The following is a 22,312-nucleotide window of genomic DNA, read 5'->3' as shown; positions in this document are numbered from 1 at the left end:
TTTTTTTTGGTTTTTCGAGACAGGGTTTCTCTGTGGTTTTGGAGCCTGTCCTGGAACTAGCTCTTGTAGACCAGGCTGGTCTCGAACTCACAGAGATCCGCCTGCCTCTGCCTCCCGAGTGCTGGGATTAAAGGCGTGCGCCACCACCGCCCGGTCTCACAGTAGACTATATTTTAAAGATTCTAGAATGGAAGTACAAGGTAAGGGCCATCTAAACCTTGATTTTTGGTACAAAGTCAGGATAGTCTGTCTTCCACATCTCAATGGGAGGCTCACAAAATACAGGAAGAAAAAGGAAGACACCAATTTCTCTGCTGTTCACCTCTTCTGGGTAGGTATTTACTCTCCATGACCATCTGCCTGGAGCCCCTCCTTGGTGAGCTGAGCAGCTCTCAGTGGTCTTAGAGATAAGGCACTTTTAGCCTGTCTAAAGCTAAGGCCTAGCACTAGGGCTGTTCTGCCTGGTGGGCCTGCAGGCTACTAGGTACACAAAGCTGGAAGCCTTAGCTTTGCATTCACCCTCTGCGGTATCCCAGGGCAGCAGGACTCTCCCTGTATCCTTACCCCAGATTCTCTCTTTCTGATCATTCTGCCCACTTTCGCTTCCCACACAACTCCTACTCACACTTCAACACGCAGCTTAAACGCTGCTTTCTGGGCTCCTGGAATTCCTCGGTCCCTGCTGGGGCTCACCTTTTTTCCAGTGTTCAGCATACCTACATGACAACCTGTCTTATTTCTCAATATACCACGGCTATACTTGTCCTCCCTGCTGAGCTGACGACTGTGTTCTGTCAGACTCTCCCATGTGGTACTCAAGAGCATGTGAGGACTCAGTTTAGAAGTGAGAAGGTGCAGTTCGCTGGCATTCATGACAACAGGCCTGGCTTCCTGAGAACACGCCTCACCCTTATTCCCCTTTAGGTATCATCCACCCAACCTACAGGAACAGACACCAGGGGAGCCTGTCTTTGTGGTAACACAGGAAGGCCAGCACCCTGGTCATTCTGGAGAACCAGCACTGACCGGCTTCCGGAAGGGCAGCAGGATCTGTCGTCGAAGTACATGGAAGAAGTTGCCAGGGGTGGAACAGTTGACAACAATCCAGTTGCAGTCGTACAGCTGATTGATATCAAAGTTGTCTTCCTGCAGATCCTGCAGCATGGAAGGAAATGGCCAGAGGCCAGCAGCAGCTGTGAGCACTTTGCCTGGGAGAAGGGTAACTTAGGGCAGAGGTGCCTCAGGATGTCTCACCGGAGACTCAAGGACTCACTACAGACAGGAGCAGGGGCCACAGGTTCCCTGAGTCTGGTTCCATTTAACCCTTGGCAGCTTCTCAAGGCTACTTGGCAGTGGATGTATGGAATATAGGAGACACAGGTGCTGGCTATAGTTAAGTCTATTCTTCCTTAGAAACTGATTCCCAGTAGAGTTCCGAGTTCTTTAAAATTGCCTTAAAATCCTATTTGAACCAGAGCAATGGCAATATCACCTAAGAGGTCAGACCGAGGACCCTTGGCTTTCAGCAACAGCAGGAAACAAATGAAGTAGCCTATTTCAGGGAGATCAGAAGGCATGGGGTCACACTGAGCTACCCTTCTGATTCCTAAGCCTAAGCCCGAGGGAGCACCAGCTGCAGCTGAGATCTGACCCCTCAGGACATCCAAATGGAATTCTTTCCTAGATGCCCGTAGGCAATTGAGTATCAGGGTCTGTTCTACTCACAGGCAGGACATCTGGGTCATCATTGCACATCTGCAGAAACCGCTCTGGGCGGGCAGAGGAATGCTCTGGACCCTGGAAGCAGACACACAAATCAGTTTGCAAGTTCTCACATGCTGACATCTACTATACTTGTTGTTTCTTCCTCCTGATGTCAGAACTCATTTGATTCTTCCCTTTCCCACTAGCAAAGTACAGGGCAGCAGGGATGAGGAGACTGAGCAGTATTAGCACCATCTGCTGCCCACTTAGGGATGGCTATTCATATTCAGGCTGCATGCAGCTGGGCCACTCTTGCCTTCCAAAGTCTTCTAGTTTTCCCATCAAGTGGATGGGAAACACTAACAGAACACTCTGGTCTTTGGGATGGGGTCCTGAACAGGTCCTTCCCAGGACTTGAATTTGGTGGGCAAGGGGAAGATCTCACCATGCCTTCCATGCCATGAGGCAACAGGAGCACAATGCCATTCTGCCGCACCCACTTTGCCTGTCCTGGGCAGATGAACTGGTCAATAATGCACTGTGCCATGTTGTTGAAATCACCAAACTGAGCCTCCCAGAGAACCAGAGCATTAGGGCTAGCCATGGCAAAGCCCAGCTCAAAGCCTATAGTGGACAGAAAAGGAAGAACGGCATGTCAGGACACCAGGCAAGGGATGCAGAAGACTTGAGGTGGGGGGGGGGGGGTTGGAGTTGGCCTTACCCAGGACACCATACTCAGACAGCGAGCTGTTGCAAACAGTGTAGGGGGCCTGATTGGGCCAAAGGTGGTTCATGGGGATGCAGGTTCTCTTGTCTACATTCTGATCATGGAGCACGTGGTGGCGATGACTGAGGCAGAATGACAAGATTAATAAGCAGGAGTACACATATTTGAACCAACCACATGAAACTTGAAGCTCTGGTAGATCCACTGTGACAACTCGTCTTTCTGCCAGATGCTTCAGAATACAGTCCTCCCAGCATCCACAACACAAGAGGAAAGGGTGGGGCAGCCTCGACACTGAGGATGCAGTGACTTTTCTGGAAATGACTTCCCCCACTCTGGAGTATTAGATTCCAAAGCCCTTCCCTTCCGTTTCAAACTGAAGGGTAAATATTTTTTTATATATATATTTATTTATTAAAGATTTCTGTCTCTTCCCCACCGCTGCCTCCCATTTCCCTCCCCCTCCCCCAAGGGTAAATATTTTTGTTACCTAAAGGTGCCCCGCTCCACATCCTGGCCACTCAGCCGGACGTGGATGCCTTCCTTCAGGAGTGATCCGAATGCCATGTACTCTGCCAGGGCCCAGTCCACAGTCCGGTTTGTCACTAGCTCCTTCCGAGTCTTCAAGATCCGGCTCAGCCCTGCAGAGAAAGAGAGAATGAGATGCTGGGCAGTGGTGGCGCACATAATCCCAGCACTTGGGAGTCAGAAGCAGATGAATCTCTGTGAGTTCAAGGTCAGTCTGGCCTACAGAGTGAATTCTAGGACAGGCTCCAAAACTACACAGAGAAATCCTGCCTAGAAAAACCAATAAACAAACAAACAAACAAACAAATAAATAAAAAAGAGTAGCACTCACAATACTGCAGGCCCAGCTCATGTGGACATCTTACTGTCTGTGCTTCAGGGACACAGACACAGGCAGAGACTTTGTCACCCAGTGTTAGGACAGCAAAATGGTGACCTTTTAGTTGCTTCTCTGCTTCTTTCCAAGTGAAGGACTTGGACTTGAGTGTTGTGGGAGCTGAGTCTACCAACACACCCAGTGGGTTCGGGATAGGGAGTTTCTACAGTGCATGGCTGAGAACACTATCTTCAAGAGGTGCTGATCTAGACCTGTGTTTCCACAGGCAAGTGCAGGGTTGGTTACCTCCATGGATGGTAAAGTTCTCCACAGGTACAGAGCTGGCGACATTCCCAATGTGGGCCAAGACATCCTCCTCCAGGCCAGTAGAGGGGCAGGACATGCTCCTAGGCTGTCCATCCAGGGTGAAGAAACCTAAGAGAACAGAGATAGGCTGGGCACCTGCAGAGCAGACCAGAGTAACAGCTCTCTCTGCCTTTCTAGAAACTTCACCACAGTACCCCACGGTTTTGGGTAAATGGAAAGTAAAAGACAATAAAGCCTAGATGGCCCTGAGGACCAGAGGCCTTGCTGAATGAACACTCACTATGTGTTGTGGGTACAGAGGAGGAGAGCAGGAGCTTTGTCTAGGAAGGGCTTCATGGTTACATCCTCTTTACAAGGAGTCTATCTGGGGTAATGGTCCCTTGCTTACCAGGCCAGGGGGAATCCAGCCAGTGCTTGATGTGCAAGATCTTCTCATCTTTGGATCTGGTGAATGCTTCCTCACAGATCTTGTCATACTTGGAGATTTCCTCCTGGAAGAGTGGGTGGATACACATAGCTAACCGAGCACAGCACCCATGTCATACAGGCCTACTGTACCCTGGCCTTCAGTCCCTCTGCACTTCTGCACACCCAATGACCCACCCATTGTATTTACTCAGAGTGGCCAGTTTCCAAAAAACAGCCTCTTTAACATCTGAAAGAAGCCTTTAATTTCTGGTCCTCATTCCCTGCATCACTTGGCTTAGAGTCTGTTTAGTCTGAGCTCCTAGATCAAACGTTTTCCTAAGAACTGCTTCAGTTTTATGTATTTGTAAGTAGGCTTAGGAGCTGCCCCTTCAGCAGCTGTCCAGTCTGTGCCTCAGCACCATCCCAGATGTCTACAACTGTTGTTCATACTGTCAGGGGCAGAATGCTCTGTGCAGATCATATAGGATCTTTACCAAGCTGCATGGACCCCCGTTTATACATGTCTCAACCCAAATAGCCCGTGTCAACAGAGAAGCTATTGGGTAGTCACTCCCTCATCTCTACATCCCTATCTTCCTTTAAAAAGTTCAAGTTGAAATGCTGAAATGCTACAGTTGTCAAGACCTCACATGCTTTCACTGGGGTCCTAAGAAGAAGACTGGCCTGGGATGATCTCTAGTTTGCTTAGGACCAAAGGCCTGCCAGGACACACCTCATATTCGGGCTGGTTGACGACACCCTGGGATACCAACAGTTCTGCATACTTCTGCAGTACAGGCTTCTGCTTGCGGATCTGCTTGTACATGAGTGGTTGTGTAAACATAGGTTCATCCATCTCATTGTGGCCATTGCGTCGATAACATACCTAGTTAGAGTAGCAAGAGAGGACTATGAGAGAGTGTGGCTGGTCTGTAGAAAAGAACACTATTGTGTGTGTGTGTTGGGGGTATCTGCCACATCGGTGTAATGGCAACATGGCGGTTACTGCTTTGCTTCAATGTACTTCCTCTACAGCTAAGATTTTGATTTTCTTTCTTTTACATGGCGAAATTAATTTTTGTTTTTTTTGGAGACAGGGTTTTTCTGTGTAGCCCTGGCTGTCCTTGAACTTGTTCTGTAAACCAGGCTGGCCTTGAGCTCAGAGATCCACCTGCCTCTGCCTCCTGAGTGCTGGGATTACAAGCCTGCACCACCCGGCACAAACTATTTGTAAAGCAGTCTTACATAAGACAAGATGGACCACATAGCTCCTGCTGAGGAGTATTCAGAGGCAAGTGTGTGTCTGAATACTCTAGAAGCAGAAGGATCCTACCTGAAGTATGACATTACAAAGACCCACGGTGACTTAGCAAGACTAAGGGACAGGCCAGACATTCTGCTTGGATGTGCGTACCCTGGCATCACTTACCAGATCAACGACAACATCCTTGTGGAAGGTGCTCCTCCACTCAGCTGCCACCTTGCATACATACATGACAGCCTCAGGGTCATCTGAGTTGACGTGGAAAATGGGGGCGTTCACCACTCGGGCCACATCAGTGGGGTAGGGGGAGGAACGGGCCATCCGAGGGTCTGTGGTGAAGCCAATCTGTAATTACAGAGCACATGATCAGGCAACAGGGTACCTGGAAACGGTAGTGCAGGGTACAGAGGCTGGTAGGCAGTATTGAGCACAGCCTATGCTGTGAGTATTGGGGCACTAAGACTATGTGCCCCAAGTGGCTTCTTTGCTTAAGTTTTGCTTGTTTCCCCTACTCTGATAATAAATTCATGTATGTTTATCGGGGGATTTGGAAGAGGAAACAGGCTGTCATACTAACTTTTTTTCCTTTCTTTTCTTGGTTTTCCAAGATAGGGTTTCTCTGTGCAGCCCTGGCTGTCCTGAAACTTGCTTTGTAGACCAGGTTGACCTCAAACTCTGCCTCCCAAGAGCTAGGATTAGAGGGATACACCACCACTGCTGGGCTGGTATGAACATTTTTATTTTTATTTCCAGATTATTTTCTCTGCAGGCATACTTATGTAAATACATATAAGTATACATTGACGCTTACGATCTTGCTTCCCCAATGCACAACTGTTCCGTTCCTCTGCTACAGGTGAAGTAGGTTAGTGGTAGCATGCTTCCCTAGGGTGCACAAAGCCCTGGGTTTGATCCCCAGTACTGAAGCAGAAATGATCAAGTCAGCCCACCTGTACACTTTAGAGAGGCCAAATTCTCCCTCTCACTCTGATTTCTTTATGTGGAGGTGGCATGTGTGTGGCTTGTTCTCACACGGGGATAGGTAAGTACATTGGGAGGTTAAATATCAATGTAGGTTGTCTTCTTGTCTCACTGAACCTGTAGCTCACCAATTGGCAAGGCTGGCTAGATAGATTGCTCCTAGAATCTGCCTGCCTCTGCCACCCAATGCTCTAACTTCATTAAGTTATACTAGTATGGCAACTACATTACCAACTGAAGTATTTCCCTAGTCCCTGATGACTATCACCACTGTTTTTTGAAGCAGGGTCTGACTATGTAACTCTGACTGGCCTGAAACTCATGTAGACCTAGCTGGCCTCAAACTCAAGAGATCTACCTGTTCCTGCCTCTCAAGTGCTGGGATTAAAGGTGTGGTATGGCTAGGTAAAGCTGGAATCCGTGGATATTATGTGCAGAGAAAACACAAAACTTTGAAACTGCTCAGTACTCAGGAGGCAGAAAGGAACTTTATAAACGAGGCCAGGCTGGTCTACCTTGTAAGTACCAGGTTAGCCTGGGCTACAGAGTAGGCGCTAAAAACCAAACAAACATACAAATAATAATCTCCACAAGCCAGGCATTGGTGGCGCACATCTTTAATCCCAGCACTTGATTCCAAGGCCATCCTGGTCTACAGAGCGAGTGCCAGGACAGATTCCAAAGCTACACAGAGAAACCCTGTCTCCAAAAACCAAACAAAAACTTCACAAAACAAACAAAACAAAAGTTTAAATGTTACTCTTCTATAAGCCAGCAATTCCACTCATAGGTGGATAGCCAAAACACCTGAAAGGAGGGTCTTGAAGGATATCTGTACATCATGTTCACAGCAGCATTATCAACACGGGGAAATGGAGAGGACGCAAATGTCTATCAAAGGATAACTGAACAAAATGTGGAGCATTCCTAGTGGAATGTTATTCAGACTTAAAAGATTCTGACACCGCACAACAAGATGGACCTTGAAGGCATTAAAATTAGTGAAGGAGTATTATCTTAAGAAGACAAATACTGGGGGCTGGAGATGGCTTAGTGATTAAGAGCACTCACTGGCCATTCTTCCAGAGGACCTGGGTTCAATTCCCAGCACCCACATGGCAGCTCACAACTGTCTGTAACTCCAGTTCCAGGGGACCTTATATGACACCTTTGCACCAATGCACATAAAATAAAGTTAAATAAATTATTTAAAAAAAGAAGACGAATACCATAGGATGCCACTGAAATAAGGTACCCAGAGTAACCACAAATTAGAGACAGACAGTAAAATGGTGGTTCCCAGGAGCAGGGGAGAGGAAACAGAGAATAGGCAGCAATTGTTTTTGTTTAACATTTATTTTATTCTGTGTGTGTGTGTGTGTGTGTGTGTGTGTATGTCTGTCTGTGAGTGCCTGATACACGTGTGTGGGTGACCACAGAAGCCAGAAAAAAAAGCTGACACTGGGTAATTATGAAAGGCCCAAAGTGGGTACTGGAAACTCCACTCAGGTCCTCAGGAAGGGCAGCAAGCACTCTTAACCACCGAGCCCCTCTCTGGTTCCAGGCAGTGGTGGTTTAATGTGGAGCTTCTGTTGACAGAGATGAATGGTGGTGATTGCATATTATGGATGTGTTTAATAGAATTAAAGGGTTCATTAGAAATGGTTATGATAACGAGCTTGCTAGGTATTTCACCACAATATAAAAAAGGGGAAAAGTTCATTAGTGGAGATTTTTGTTTATTTTAAAAGGTATTTCTTTGTCCCTGGTATTTTTTCCCAAGGCTTCTGAATACCATTCTCTGAAAGCAGGCGGATTACATACTAGTACTATCACCTACCTCGAGCAAGCTACTCAGTCCCTGTTTCTCAGTGTTCCTTTTTGGAAACTAGTAATACCATAGCTGGATGTGATGGCACACGCCTTTAACCCCAGGACTGGGAAACAAAAGCAGGTGGATCTCTGTGAGGTCTATGCCATCCTGGTCTACATACCAAGTTCTCAGCCAGCCAGGGATTAATGTGAGAAAAAGAGAGAGAGAGAGAGAGAGAGAGAGAGAGAGGGAGAGAGAGAGACTGAGATTACTGCACAGGTGACAATCCCATGGACTGAGTTACTTACTGCACGTGAGCTTCCTGATTTGATATGTTGCAGACCATACACACTCAGTCAATGGCAGTTTTGCCATGCAGTGTGATATCACTTGTCACTTACCAGTCCCTCCCACAATCTCACGATGCATCTGGTCTTCAGCTTTCTTTGTAAATTACTAGCTATCAACCTCTGGCCTCCCTTTCCTTCTTGGTATTTTAAGTCCCCACCCAATGGAATCTGAGTTCTGTGTTAGTAGAGCACAGCAGCTCTTGCTCTGTTTGATGCCCAATATGGTATTTATACTTAGTCAGTAGTGGAGTATTTGTTGGGAGAGTTACGTATACTGGGTTAGATGACCCAAAGGAAGGACATACTAGGTAACAGATGACGTGTCAACAATGGCCAGAACTGAACTGTGACAACTAGAAGAATACTCGAAAGAAGAAAATCTAAGATTAGAAGTCCATTTTATGAAACAATCTGTAATGACTACTTCTGCGAAAACGGTTTTAAAGGACCACATAATGACATCAGGAAATAATATGGTGGATAAAAGCGGATAGTAATATGTGTATATATAGGACTCCAGTCTCTTAATGAGAAAACCAATTACCTAGAACTGTGGCCTCAGACAGAAATACTCTAAAACAATAATGCCCTCCCCTTAATAATGTAAATAAAATCTTTCCATTGTAAAAAGTGGCTTTCTGGGTTACCCAAAGAAATTTATTTATTTTGTATGTGTTTTGTACACACACCAGAAGAGGGCATCAGATTCCTAGGACTACAGTTATAGACAGTTGTGATCTGGCATGTAGGTGCTGGGAATTGAACTCAGGACATCTGGAAGAACAGCAGAGCTCTCTTAATCGTTGAGCCAGCTCTCTAATGCTATGTGTTTTCCAAATTTTAGATGGCCAGGGAGACACACAGGAGGTAACAGACAGACACCTAAGGTTACCTGGTTGTTGACAACCACATGTACAGTGCCATGGGTTGTGTAGGATGGCAAATCACTGAGATGGAAGGTCTCATACACGATGCCCTGGCCAGCAAAGGCAGCGTCCCCATGCAGCAGGATAGACATCACCTGCAAAAGAGACTCCAAAGTAAAATATCTTGACATTAAGTTCACAAAACAAGTGGATGAAATGAGCTGCAATTAGTTTTGATTACTTGTGTTTTGTGCATGAAATGGAGAATAGGGTACACACGCCACAGCATGTGTGGAGGTCAGAAGACCACCTTGTAGAGGTGGGTTCTCTTTTTCCACATTTTTGTAGGTTCTGGGGATCAAGCAAGCTCCTTTATGCACTGAGTTATCTTGTGCAGCTCGTAATTTTTTTCAAGGGTAATGTTTTAAGGTCATTCACAACTCACAAAGTAACAGCAGTACAAAGGCTTTTAGAAGGGCATCCCTTCTAGCTGACTTGCTGCCATATCCACATGTGCCACTGCCTGCTAGCACCTGCCCTGAATATAGAGAACTGCGAGATAGCATTCTACACCTTACAAACCCTCCCATCCAAGAAAACAACTGCAGCCCCAGCCACCCAGGGAATGTTTCCTCAGTTGTTATGTCTCTGGCTGCTCCTATATACCAGATAGATTAGCTCAGGTCACCTGGTCTGGTCATTGTCTGCCAATTTCTCTTCAATTCATCTTCTCAGCAATGAGCACACAGTGTAATTGGTGGGAAGAACTTCACCTTATTCCTTCTCGATCAAACCTTCATCTCAGCCTCAGCAACATCTGGACCCACCTCAGCTAGTTCCTTGAGTGGCTAATGAATGATGATCTCTGATTTATTACTTCTGCATCTATTAATTGCATCTTCTTCCTTCTCCCTGATTTAGGATTGTATGCTCATGATTCCTCTCATTCTACAGAGTGCACATAAGAGGTTCAGGATACCATCAGTTATTCTGATGCTCACATTATTTCAATGTGCTGGATCTTCCAGGGTACCTTATTTCCTGGTACCACAGCACTGCAGCCTCATATTGTGCTGTCTATTACCAGCCCTGATTCCTCCAGTAAAGGATAGGACTTAGATTCATAGCTATCTGTTAACCAACACCAGTCTCTAAGCACAGAGCTAGGGAATATATGGGTGTGCACACACAAATGTTATTTCTATATCTCTGTATACCACATCTACCAACATCTCCAGCTACCCACAGAGTTTACTCAGCATTCCCAGTAGGACCCATTCTTTGGCTATATAGCCTATTTCTTTCCCAATCTCACACACACACACACACACACACACACACACACACACACACACACACACCAAAACAAAAAAAAAAAACAAAAACCAAAAAAAACAGCTAATGAGGGAGAGGTTGGTATAGGACTGCCTAGCTGATTTTAAGGAAGTAAGCTGGCATGTTTAAGCACTGTGAGGTGTGTGTGTGTGTGGGGGGGGGGACGGACGGCTACAGATCTAGGGAAGAACTGAAAATTCAGTGTGAGTCTGAAACTATTTAGAGGCAGAATTCCTTCTCTTTTTAGTACCTGGGTGTTTAAAAGAGGGTTTCATGAGCCAACGCTGGCTTAAAAGTTCCTATGTAGACAAGGGTGACCTCTGAACTCTTCATCCTTTACTTCTATCTCCTAAGAGTTGGTATTATAGGAATGCACCACCATATTCAGTTTTATACAGTGCTGCAAACTAAACACAGGGCCCATGCTAACTCCTTATGGTATTATACGGGAAATGGTGGTGAGCTACTGAAATCATCCTAGGCACACATGGACATCCTTTGAGTCTAGAGATGTAACACCTCTGGCAGGAGCAAGTTTTCCTTTGCACTGGCTGAGCACTTATACAGGCTAGTTTTATATCAACTGGCACAAATCAGTCATTTGGATAGAGGGAACCTCAACTAAGAAAATGCCCCCACCAGACTGTTTCTTGATTGATGACTGGTGTGGGAGGGCTCAATTCACTGTGGGTGGTGCCACCCCTGGGCTGACGGTCCTAGGTGCTGTAAGAAAGCAGGCTGAACAAGCTACGAGGGACAGGTCATTAAGCAGCTCTCTCCACGGTCTGCCTCAGTTCTTGCCTTCAGCTGATGCCCTGACCTCCTCTGATGGTGGACTGTGATATGGAACTGTAGCTGAAATGACAATACCTCTCCTAGTTGCTTTTGGTCACAGTATCTTATCACAACCATAGAGAAGTAACTACAACTCGGCTAGAGCAGTGATTTAAACTTTCACCGAGAAAATGTTTCTGGAATACAAAATCTCAAAGGCCACATTAGTACCAAGTCAAATTGGGTGAGTTTCTCAATGTACAAGGTTATATAGACTGACCTCAGGCCAATTTACACGAAGTATGCAGTTTTCCCTGAGCACTAAGATTATGTAACCTGCCATCTTACTGAGCTCTAGATTTAGCAAAAATCAAATCATTTCTAAGGAATGTCAGAAAAGTAGCAAAAATAGACAAGAGACCAACTAAGCTTTCTCTTCACCTAGCTGAGATCATGCAAGGCACTTAGAGCAAGGTGAGGAAGTAACTCAGAAATTGGGCTGGCAGCTACCTGCACTGCAGAAAAGGAAAGCACAACAATGAACTACATGTGGATAGGACACTCCTTGAACACGAGGAATGGAGCTACAGAGATGGCTTATCAGGCAAGAGCACTGTCTGTTCTTCCAGAGGCCCTGAGTTCAATTCCCAGCACTCACATGGCAGCTCACAACTGTCTGTAACTCCAGGATTCAACACCCTCACACAGACATACATGCAGGTATAACACTAATGCAGTAAGATAAATTAAGTTAAAAAAACTCAACCCAAACCAAAATATGTGTGAATTTCCAGCCAACCAGGAGCTAGCCAATTCCCTTGGTTTAGATCCTAAAAAGGACCAAATATTGACCCCTTCTCTGCTACCTTTCTCATTATTTTACCACCTTTCAGGACACATCTAATATTCTAAACAAGGTCTGCCTGAATGGATTTTTGTCTACATTTTCAAAGGCAGAAGCCGCTTAAACCTACTTACAACTTCATTTTACTATCCCATACCAAATATCCGGGTCAGACCCCTCACATAGCCCCAGTGTTCTAAGTGGATATGGGGCTACGGCTACTTGTCTCCCAACATAGCTGAAGCTTCACTGTAGGTGTTCTTTGTCTACTTAAAGATTTTCTATGGCACCACCCAGCCCCTAAACTGGAACCCAGTAAGTGTCCTCTGTGTGCCTGTGACAGTATCATCAATGAGAAATTCCTTTCACCTTTCAAGGCTATCCCAGCCAGCTCTGTCACTTTCCTCTAAGGCACCAAGCACAATACTATGACTTATAACTTGTTTTTTCTTCTTTAACTTGTGTGTAGGAGTTTTGCCTTCATGCATTCTGTGCACCACATCTCCAAGAACAACAAGAATTTTTAACTGCTGAGCCATCTCTCCAGCCCTGATTTATAGTATTTTAAATAGCCAAAGCAGGTATGGTGGTACACATATAAAATCCAAGCACTCAGGAATGGCTGAGGCAGACTCTCTTAGCTGAGACTAGCCTGGGCTATAGTATGAATCTGCCTTTAAATAAATAAAAAATAAGTACTGCAGCCCCTACCCTAATTGTACCCCCCTACAGGCTACTCTGAGAGGCTGGTTGCTGCTATGGTCCCAACCCCCTCTCCACTTTTTGTCCGTCTTCACAAATATTCTTTCCTTTTACCTCCCTAAATCATATTGTTTCTTCAATATCTTAACTTTTTTTTTTTGGTTTTTAAATTATGTGTGCATACATGTACAATGTGTGCAGGGTGTGCTAAGGCCAAACAGCATTAGATTCCCTGGAGCTAGAGTTACAGGCAGTCATTCAAAGGTGTGAGTGCTGGGAATTGAGCTCAGGTCCACTCCAGGAATATCATGTATTCTTAGCCGTTCAGGCATCTCTCCAGCCCTGATACGTCTGATTGTCTCATCTAACTTGACCTCACGTCTACAGAGGCTTATTCTAAAGCACTGTATGGTCCGTTCTGCAGCTCTGCTTTACTCACTGTTCAATGACTTCCTGGCATTTCCCCCCCTTTTTCTTTTACCTTTCTTCAAACAGCAAAGATCCCTGAGAGTGGGCTGACAGTGTCTTTTTTACGTATCACTCAATGGACATTATACCACGTACAATGAATATGAATACATGACTTTTCCCCCTGGTTTCTTAGTTTTTAACATCATTAAAAAAATTTATATATTAATCTATTATATACATAGTGTTCCTCCTGCATGTATGCCAACATGCCAGAAGAGGGCACCAGATCTCATTATAGATGGTTGTGAGCCAACATGTAGTTGCTAGGAATTGAACTCAGGACCTCTAGAAGAGTAGTCAGTGCCCTTAACCTCTGAGCCACCTCTCCAGCTCCTTAATACCATTTTTTAATAAGAACTAAACAACTTTATGGAAATATAAAATTGCTACAAACTAAGAATTATATGCTGAGGTTAAATAAGGATAAGATTACAGTCAGATAAGGGTTTTAGATTACAGTCAGATAAAGGTTTATATATTTGAGCAGGCCAGCCAACCAATATTCAGCATTCTCTATCACACAAAGGAAATGCCAGGACAGTTGGGAGCTGTCTGACATGCACTTTTGCCCTGATCAGTGCCACTCTCTTCTAACATCTGAGTCCCACACCTTTTCCTGGCAGTCCCTTTTTCTGTTCCTCCATCAATTCTGTGAAGACAATGTGTAAAGCACTGTGTGCAATACGGGCAGAAGGAACTTTACTCACAGTCTCTCAGGGCCTCACCTTTTTCCCTTCAGTGTCTCCACAATAAAACTGCTCAGCTTTGGTCTTGCCCATCACCACAGGGTCAGCAGCCTCTAGGTGGGAAGGGTTTGCCACCAGGGACAGAGTGATGTTTCTGTCCGTCACACGGTTGATCCTGCGGTGATACATGCCCAGGTGGTACTTCATGTCCCCGGAACCCTGATGATAAACATGACAATGATTGTTGAATAATGATGGTAGAAGCGGTTCATTCTTAATGGCAGCCCTACAGATGGGATTTTGACTCCTAGGGTCCAACTGTAGGAGGAAGGGGAAAGCTTCCCCAACATTATCCCCCCCAGGCACAAGTATAGGGTCACCTGGGCAGAAGTAAAATATTCTTGCCCCCAGCAGGAGGAATATAAGGCAGGTAGAGGAGGTGGGCCAATTCCAGTAAGGAAGGCAAACTGTAAATGGTCTGAAGAGTGGCGCTTTGGTTAAGACATTCTGAGAAACCAGTGGCTGTAGGGGGTCTCAAGCAGACCAACCACAGTGAATGTATCTCCATACAGAACCTCACCTCATCCGCTGCTTCCAGCTTTGAGTCAAACTGACAGAAAATCTGCTCCAGCTCCTTCCTGATGACATTTGCAAGCACATTCAGTCGTCCTCTGGGACACAGGGAAGAGTGAGTAATCTCAGGGCAAAGCTGCCCAGCTATACCCCTTACCCAGGACACATCTTGGTTTGTAGCCCAAGAACAGTTATGATCCAAAGCATGTTGAGCCATAACCCATGAACAAGAAAAGACAGAAAGTACAAAAGCTACCAGCTCCAGCTCCCCGCCTCTCCCAAACCTCAGAGAGCAGTCATTATTACAAGTGAGACAGCAGCAATGGCACTGGGGTTGATTTACTTATGATACACTGTGTGTGCAACAAAGGCTAGTCTAGCACTTTATAGTCCAAGTTGGACTGGAATTTTGTGATCTTCCTGCCCTAGCCTCTCAAGTACTGTGATTATAGGTATGTATTACCGTGTCTACCTCGATTTAATTTTAACAAAACTCACTATAGAATGAAATACGAGTCTAACCATATTTGGCTTTCACTTTGACCCTGACTCTGTAGTCACCCTGATGTGGGAGGGTGAAAACTTGGAAAGTAACACATCTTCACACACTCAGGTACCACCAGATCTCTAGCTGCACTGGATGAGCGAGCAGCAGGGCCCGACTACTCTGTCTCCAAGGCCCCAGTGACCTAAAGTACCTGTGTGGCATTCCCATGATCACATAGTCTATTCCATTTTCACTTGACTTGTCAATGATTGTCTTGAGGGCAGGGATCAGCACCTCACAACCTTCCAGACCAAAACGCTTCTCAGAAGACCATTTCCGCTGTAGGAACTCCTCAAACCTGGATAGAGAACCAAGCACCTTAAAGAGCAATGCCCATAGAGCCAGTCTCAATGGTAGGCATTCTCAAATGACAAGAGGGTACAATGGAGGCCAATTCTGTTCTCCTGCTTGCTCACCACCCTGGAGGACAGGCTACCCAGATTCCACAAATACGCCATGGATCCCCTGGGCGCCCATGGCCTAAATCACACCTCTTTACCTGGTGGACCGTACAAGCCTGGCCAGCAGGGTCCGCTTTTCCTCATTGGTGAACTGCATGATTCCAGGAGTCTCAAACTTCTGCCGGATCCATTGGCATTGTTCCAAATCATTAATGAACATGAACTCCACACCAATGTGCTGACAGTAGGCCATCTGTTCATATATACATAGGGACACAAAAGCCACTGGTGAACATGGACTACAATTCCAGTGTGCCAGCAATTAGCCATCTACCTGTCCACCACCCTCATACAGGCAAATGTAAGAAAGTACCAACTGCCCTATTATCCAGGCTAGGGAGGAACAAACTTCCTTCTCCTATATATCTAAAGTGCTGTGACAGAAAGCAGAAATCAAGTAAGTATCAGTCTTGCAACCTTCCGGCCTTGGTCCTTCTATGCTGGGCTTACCAGCTTATAAATGGAGAATAACTCAGAGGTTAAGAGCACTAGCTTCTACCCTTCCAAAGGTCCTGAGTTCAATTCCCAGCAACCACATAGCGGCTCACAACCATCTGTAATGAGATCTAGTGCCCTCTTATGACAGACAGGCAGAACACTGTTTAGGTAATAAATAAGTCTTTTTTAAAAATGCCACACCTAGCTTCTGAGGTCCTTCTAACACAGCCATGCAGCACATTCTTAGGATCTGGTTTGGTACACTGAGAACCCGAGGAGCAAGGAGTCAACCAGGCTAATGAACAACCAGTTCATTATTTTCATGGTAAGTAGCAGAGACCATGCCAGCTTTTGGACTGGATCCCTTTCTAAGAAAGGCTGGCTGTCCTTATAGTATGTGCACCATCCATGATAAGAAAAGCTTGGTGGCTGAAGTTAAAGACTTAAGACTTTAAATTCAACTTTCTAATAACTGATTTTCCTGAAAACTTAAGGACTGAAGAACATGACAGCATAGGAAAAAGGACAGGACTTTTTAGTTGGTTTGCTTGTTTAAGACAAGGTCTCTCTCTATATAGCCCTGGCTATCTTGGAACTCACTATGCAGACCCACTTGGCTTTGAAGTCAGAGATCCACCTGCCTCTGCCCCCAAATGCCCCCTAAAGGTGTGTGCCACAACTGGGTAAAAGAACAGGTCATAAATAGACCTGATGAGCCTTGAGCCAAGTCTGGAAAGGGGGTGGTGGTCATCCCTGCAAAGGTGGAGACCAGTAAGATAGCTGGCTCTTGGGGAATGAAAACTAAGGGAAGAGAAATATATTTATACACACACACATATAATCTGGAGTGGCTCTTGCAAACCCACCTCATGGATGCCCAACCCTAGTCTTACACAGACTCACGGTTCTCGCTGAGCCTTTACCACTTATACCACTGTCCTGGAGGCCCAGAATGCAGGTGTGAAAGTAAGCCAGGGAGCAGCAATGGGATAGCAAAGGCAACAGGGTGTCTGATGTTGCCAACTTTACAGACCCACAAGCCCAGTTGTCTTCAAATAGCCAAAGGCCTGAATATGATCCCAGTGACTCCTTTCTGTGCCTCCATTTGCTTTAGACAGTGAGTCCAGCTGGCACTGGCAGTTACAGGCTTGCTGGACTTGTGGTCAGGTGCCTGTTGTACAGTGGAGTCAAAGAAGGCTGAACTTACAAAAGTAAGGCTGTCCAACATATACTACAGCCTTTCTAGCCAAAAGAAAAATCATATAGCCTGGAAGACCTCTGAAATTGAAGGTGTTATAATTAATTCATACCATGTTTTTTCTTCTTTTAAAGATTTGTTTATTTATTATGTATACAGTGTTTTACCTGCATTTATGCCTGTATGCCAGAAGAGGGCACCAGATCTCATTATAGATACCTTGGAGGCACCATGAGGTTGCTGGGAATTGAACTCGGGACCTCTGAAAAAGCAGCCAGTGGTCTTAACCTCTGAGCCATCTCTCCAGCCCTCTTTTCTTTTTTATTGACACAGGGTCTCACTATGTAGTTTTGGTACTTGCTACGTAGACCAGGCTAGCCTCAGACTCTGAGATCCTCCTGCCTTTGCTTCCTGTGTGCAGGGATTTATCATCTAAGATGGTAAATCGCAGAACTTCTTTCTTTCTTTCTTTCTTTCTTTCTTTCTTTCTTTCTTTCTTTCTTTCTTTCTTTCTTCCTTCCTTCCTTCCTTCCTTCCTTCCTTCCTTTCTTTCTTTTTCTTTCTTCTTCTCTTTCTTTCCTTCCTTCCTTCCTTTCTTCTTTCTTTTTCTTTCTTCTTTCTTTCTTCTTTCTTTCTTTCTTTCTTTCTTTAAGATTTCTGTCTCTTCCCCGCCACCGCCTCCCATTTCCCTCCCCCTCCCCATCTCCCTCCCCCAATCAAGTCCCCCTCCCTCGTCAGCCCAAAGAGCAATCAGGGTTCTCTGCCCTGTGGGAAGTCCAAGGACCATCCACCTCCATCCAGGTCTAGTAAGGTGAGCATCCAAACTGCCTAGGCTCCCACAAAGCCAGTACGTGCAGTAGGATCAAAAACCCATTGCCATTGTTCTTGTAACTCACAGAACTTCTAAATTAGACTAAGTTATTCATAACTTCATAGTTTTCACCAGTCCATTGTCATGTCTCATTTTTGCAGATCTGTAAGGAATCTGGTGACCAGCAGGACAAGGCATGCTTCTGCATAATTTAGACCCAAAGAACACAGAAAGACATGAGCCCCCAGGAAGCCCAAGCCATAACTGTTGTCCTCAGAGCAATCCCAACTTAGAATATAGGTATGCACATAAACTCCTCACTACCATACACCTATATGTGATGTGTATATGTGTTATGCTGTGATGTAATTACACAGAGCATATGTTTAGAAAACTTTAGTAAGTTAAATTTTCCTAGAAGAAATAGATGAGATGAATTTTCCTATCTTATTTGACCCAATATATCAAACATATCATTTCAATGGTTAAAGTTATCCAGGTGTTTTGCCCATTTCAAGTGTTCAATAGTTCTACAGACCAGGCTAGCCTCAACTCTCAGAGATTCGCCTGCCTCTGCCTCCTGGATTCTGGGATTAAAGGCGTGAGCCACCACTGCCCGGCTTCAAGTGCTCAACAGTTGATAGGTGGCTCCCACGCTGAAATGGGCAGGATCAGACAGCAATCAGTGTCAGTTTGTGACAATGATGCACAGGTGGGACTCAAAGTTAATCAATCACATTGGATTATTCCTGAGCATTTCCGTAAGATGACCATTCCTTCTAGATAAAGACGTAAACAGTTTCCACTCCTTGCTTTCCCAGGGGCCCATTAGAAAGTTAGGCAGCTCTTAGCTGAGATGCTTAATAGACACAGGAAGTGTCCCAGGTAACATTAAAATATTTTCTATCACTCATGTGCTAAGTATGGACCTGGAACGTGCAAAAGATGAGCTCACTGGAAGAAACACTAATCACCAGGGGTGATATGGGTGTTGGGGGAGAGTTCTGACTTAGGTGACCACAGCAGGATCTCCCCCTGGCCAGGTATCCCTGATGTGACTATGCTTCAGTCTGGGTTGATGAAGAATTATCTGATGCTGCCGATGGGTTCAGAACCTGTTAGTCCTGAATACCGTGGACAGCACTAAGTAAAAGCAACAGCTAATACTGGATGAGCATCTCTCAGCAGATCCACTCCCTTCTGGACCAGGCACCCTTACATACAGAACAGAGGCAACGACTTGCCCAAGAGAGATGGAAACACACAGGCAGCCTGATGCCAGAGCCAGGCTCTCAGCTGATATTTGTAGTATACAAAAAAGAGTCCCTTGAATATCAATAAAGTACAGAAAGAAAGAAAAAAATAAGATGGGGTTGGGTGGGTGTAGAAGAGGAGCAGCCACCACTGTGTAGTGCACTCTGCAGCTCCAGGCCTGTACACAGGTTAAGGGAATCTTCCAGGGAGACATGCACCTGAAATAAAATCTAGAGGGAGCTGAAAACAGATCCCCCCCCCCCAAACAGGGTTTCTCTGTTTAACAGTTCTAGCTGTCCTGGAACTTGCTCTGTAGACCAGTCTGGCCTCGAACTCAGAGATCTGTCTGCCTCTGTTTCCTGAGTGCTGGGATTAAAGGTGTGCACCACCACCACCTGGCTTTTTTTTTTAAACCAATTTTTCTCTCTTTATGACTAATGAAAAAATAGATTTCTAGTTATAAAACAAAAACAAACAAACAAACAGGCTATTTTCCATTTTTAAAAACTCAGGACTAAGCCCAAAACAAATAGCCTGGTCTCAAGTCTGATAGATTTTTCTATAAACGGTTCTTACCTCCAGCCGCCGGATAATCTCCCGAAGAGGAAGTGCAGACTCCTGTCCCCCGATGAAAGTGGTGGTGGGCAAGTGGAAGACCTTGTCAAGGTCAGACTCATCTAGGCCATAGAACCCTATAGACGATGAGGGACAAGGCACAGCCATGCAGGGGTCACAGTTTACAGGAAGGGAAGAGGAGGGATGTCCCAAAGAGCAAAAAGAGAGAAAAAGATATCACATACTCCTGATATTTAAATATATGTATATGAAAACAGTAATTCCATCAAAACCAGAAACTTTAACAATAATTAGGCACTAAGATTATTACTATGTAAACCAGAATAAAGCTATTATGCGCATATTAGTCCAGTGTTTGGCAATTACTTACAATTTAGAGTTAAATACATTTGAAGGTCCCAAGATAAAAGTCAATTTTTGGAGGTGGAAAGAGCCAAAGAAATCAATCAAAAAGTAAATAAAAAGTTGAGAGAATTAAGTAGGAAACGAGGAACTGATAGAGAACAGCAGACCATATATGAGTCATTTAACAGGAACATGAGTATATATTACAAAGTGAGTGACAGAGAGCTGGGGTCTACAAAGTGAGGGTGAAATAGTCACTGGGGATCAAGCCGCTTGTGGGATAACTGTCCTTCAGGGTACACTTAGGGCAGCAAAGAAAGGTAAACAGCCCTTAGCCTTGGATTAGGGAAAAGTCTTTTTTCCTGAAACAGCCAAATTGCTAGATTTTCTAGGTGTAATCTACAGTGCGAGTGGATTACAGGTCTAACTCTCACTTCCATATGCGCTCTCCATCTGAGAGCATGTTTCAGACTGGAAAGAACAGGAGGCTCTTCAGCATCATGCCTGTTTCAACCTGAAGTCATTAAGGAAGCAAACTACCAAATGACACCATTGGTTTGTTTTCCAGTTTGGCACTTATTCTGAAGGGTAAAGAGCACAGTGTAAGAGTCACTAGTACTTGAATGCCTGGTTCTAGCACTTTCTCTGGCTCCAGAAATGAAAAGTGACCCACCGGCAGACAATCAGCTGAGTCTCTGACATCTGACTGGTCGAGATAAAATGTTTCACTGTTTCCTGCCTGAATTAAGTAGAAATAAGGGCTGCTCTGCGACAGGAGTCAGGGAACCGCACTAATGTAAGGAACTTGAAACACAGACTTTTTGTTCTGTTCCCTGACAAAGTGCCTGTTCAGCTCTGAATTGGCCTAGAACTTGCTATGTAGACAAAGATGGCCTCGAACAAAGGTAATCTTTCTGTCTGGCCTCTGATTAGTGGAATTACAGCTGTGCACCAGTCTGCCTGGTTCTCAGGGGGATCTGTAAAATCACCTTTTCAGTCTTTAACATCGGTTCAGACCCAGGTATCTCCTAATGATTCCCATTCAAGCTAGGTTGGGGAATTGGATCCCCATCCCACTTTTTTTTGAGACAGGGTCTTTCCACATAGCCCTAGCTGTCCTTGAACTCAGAGATCCACCTACCTCTGCCTCCAGAGTGCAGTTAAGTGCACCACCACACCCGGCTGGGGAATTAAATCCTTAAGTCTTAAAAAGTTACATTTTATCCAAGCCCTTTTAATTTTATTAAAACAAAAGCAAAACAAATAAAAAACAAAACCAACAACAAAACCCAAAACAAAACAAAAAACCCAAACCTAGAGGGAGATAATGGTAAAAGTAAAAGTGGTCAAGCTATTCACTTGTTTTTTTCCTATTATTTTACCATAAAGGAACAGCAGTTACGGGCTTAGAGGAAGCACATAGCTCTTGCCTTTTATAACCCAGCTTGTAAGCAACAGCTCTACAGTGTTTATGGAAGAAAACAGGAAATATTTTCTATAGTTGTGTTTTTTTTTAAATATTTATTTATTTATTTATTATGTATACAATATTCTGTCTGCATGTATGCCTGCAGGCCAGAAGAGGGCACCAGACCTCATTACGGATGGCTGTGAGCCACCATGTGGTTGCTGGGAATTGAACTCAGGACCTTTGGAAGAGCAGGCAATACTCTTAACCACTGAGCCATCTCTCTAGCCCTATAGTTGTGTTTTTTAAGACAGGTTCATGTTATATAGACCAAACTCGTCTTGATCCAGGAGCTATTCTCCAGAACCAGCCCCCTAAATGCTCTAACTACAGGTATGCACCACTGTCCTTGATTAACAAGGTTATTTTTGAGAAACTTTTCCAGGCTTACAAAACTCAGCTCAGGCCAGGCATGGTTACTGCAATCCCAGCACTTTGGAGGTGAAGGCAGGAGGATCATGAATTCAAGCTCAGTCTTGCTTATAAGAAGACTATATCTCAAAACAAAACAGCAACTACCACCAAATAAAACAAGACAAAATACC

The 22,312-nt window shown here is 44.9% G+C and overlaps 1 protein-coding gene across 4 annotated transcripts in view; it reads right to left on the bottom strand.

Moving 5' to 3' along the window:
• The window catches only part of Ogdh (oxoglutarate dehydrogenase), a 64,074-nt gene that overhangs the window by 3,833 nt on the left and 37,929 nt on the right, over positions 1-22,312 (bottom strand). For all 4 annotated transcript variants that reach the window (XM_050140880.1, XM_050140879.1, XM_050140877.1 and 1 more), the window contains 15 exons: positions 19,955-20,070; positions 15,716-15,870; positions 15,368-15,514; positions 14,677-14,767; positions 14,136-14,315; positions 9,311-9,439; positions 5,440-5,619; positions 4,744-4,896; positions 3,991-4,093; positions 3,582-3,710; positions 2,922-3,072; positions 2,426-2,553; positions 2,150-2,328; positions 1,726-1,797; positions 1,027-1,155 (listed from right to left, as the gene is read on the bottom strand). In XM_050140880.1, coding sequence (XP_049996837.1) covers positions 1,027-1,155; positions 1,726-1,797; positions 2,150-2,328; positions 2,426-2,553; positions 2,922-3,072; positions 3,582-3,710; positions 3,991-4,093; positions 4,744-4,896; positions 5,440-5,619; positions 9,311-9,439; positions 14,136-14,315; positions 14,677-14,767; positions 15,368-15,514; positions 15,716-15,870; positions 19,955-20,070 — 2,042 coding nt within the window. The remainder of the gene's footprint in view (positions 1-1,026; positions 1,156-1,725; positions 1,798-2,149; positions 2,329-2,425; positions 2,554-2,921; positions 3,073-3,581; positions 3,711-3,990; positions 4,094-4,743; positions 4,897-5,439; positions 5,620-9,310; positions 9,440-14,135; positions 14,316-14,676; positions 14,768-15,367; positions 15,515-15,715; positions 15,871-19,954; positions 20,071-22,312) is intronic.

The sequence above is a fragment of the Alexandromys fortis genome, unplaced genomic scaffold (genome assembly GCF_014885135.2).
Source record: "Alexandromys fortis isolate MF-2015 unplaced genomic scaffold, M_Fortis_MF-2015_v1.1 scaffold_7, whole genome shotgun sequence".
Taxonomy (NCBI): domain Eukaryota; kingdom Metazoa; phylum Chordata; class Mammalia; order Rodentia; family Cricetidae; genus Alexandromys; species Alexandromys fortis.
The sequence above is the reverse complement of the archived record's forward strand: the minus strand, read 5'-3'. Positions and strand labels throughout refer to the sequence as shown.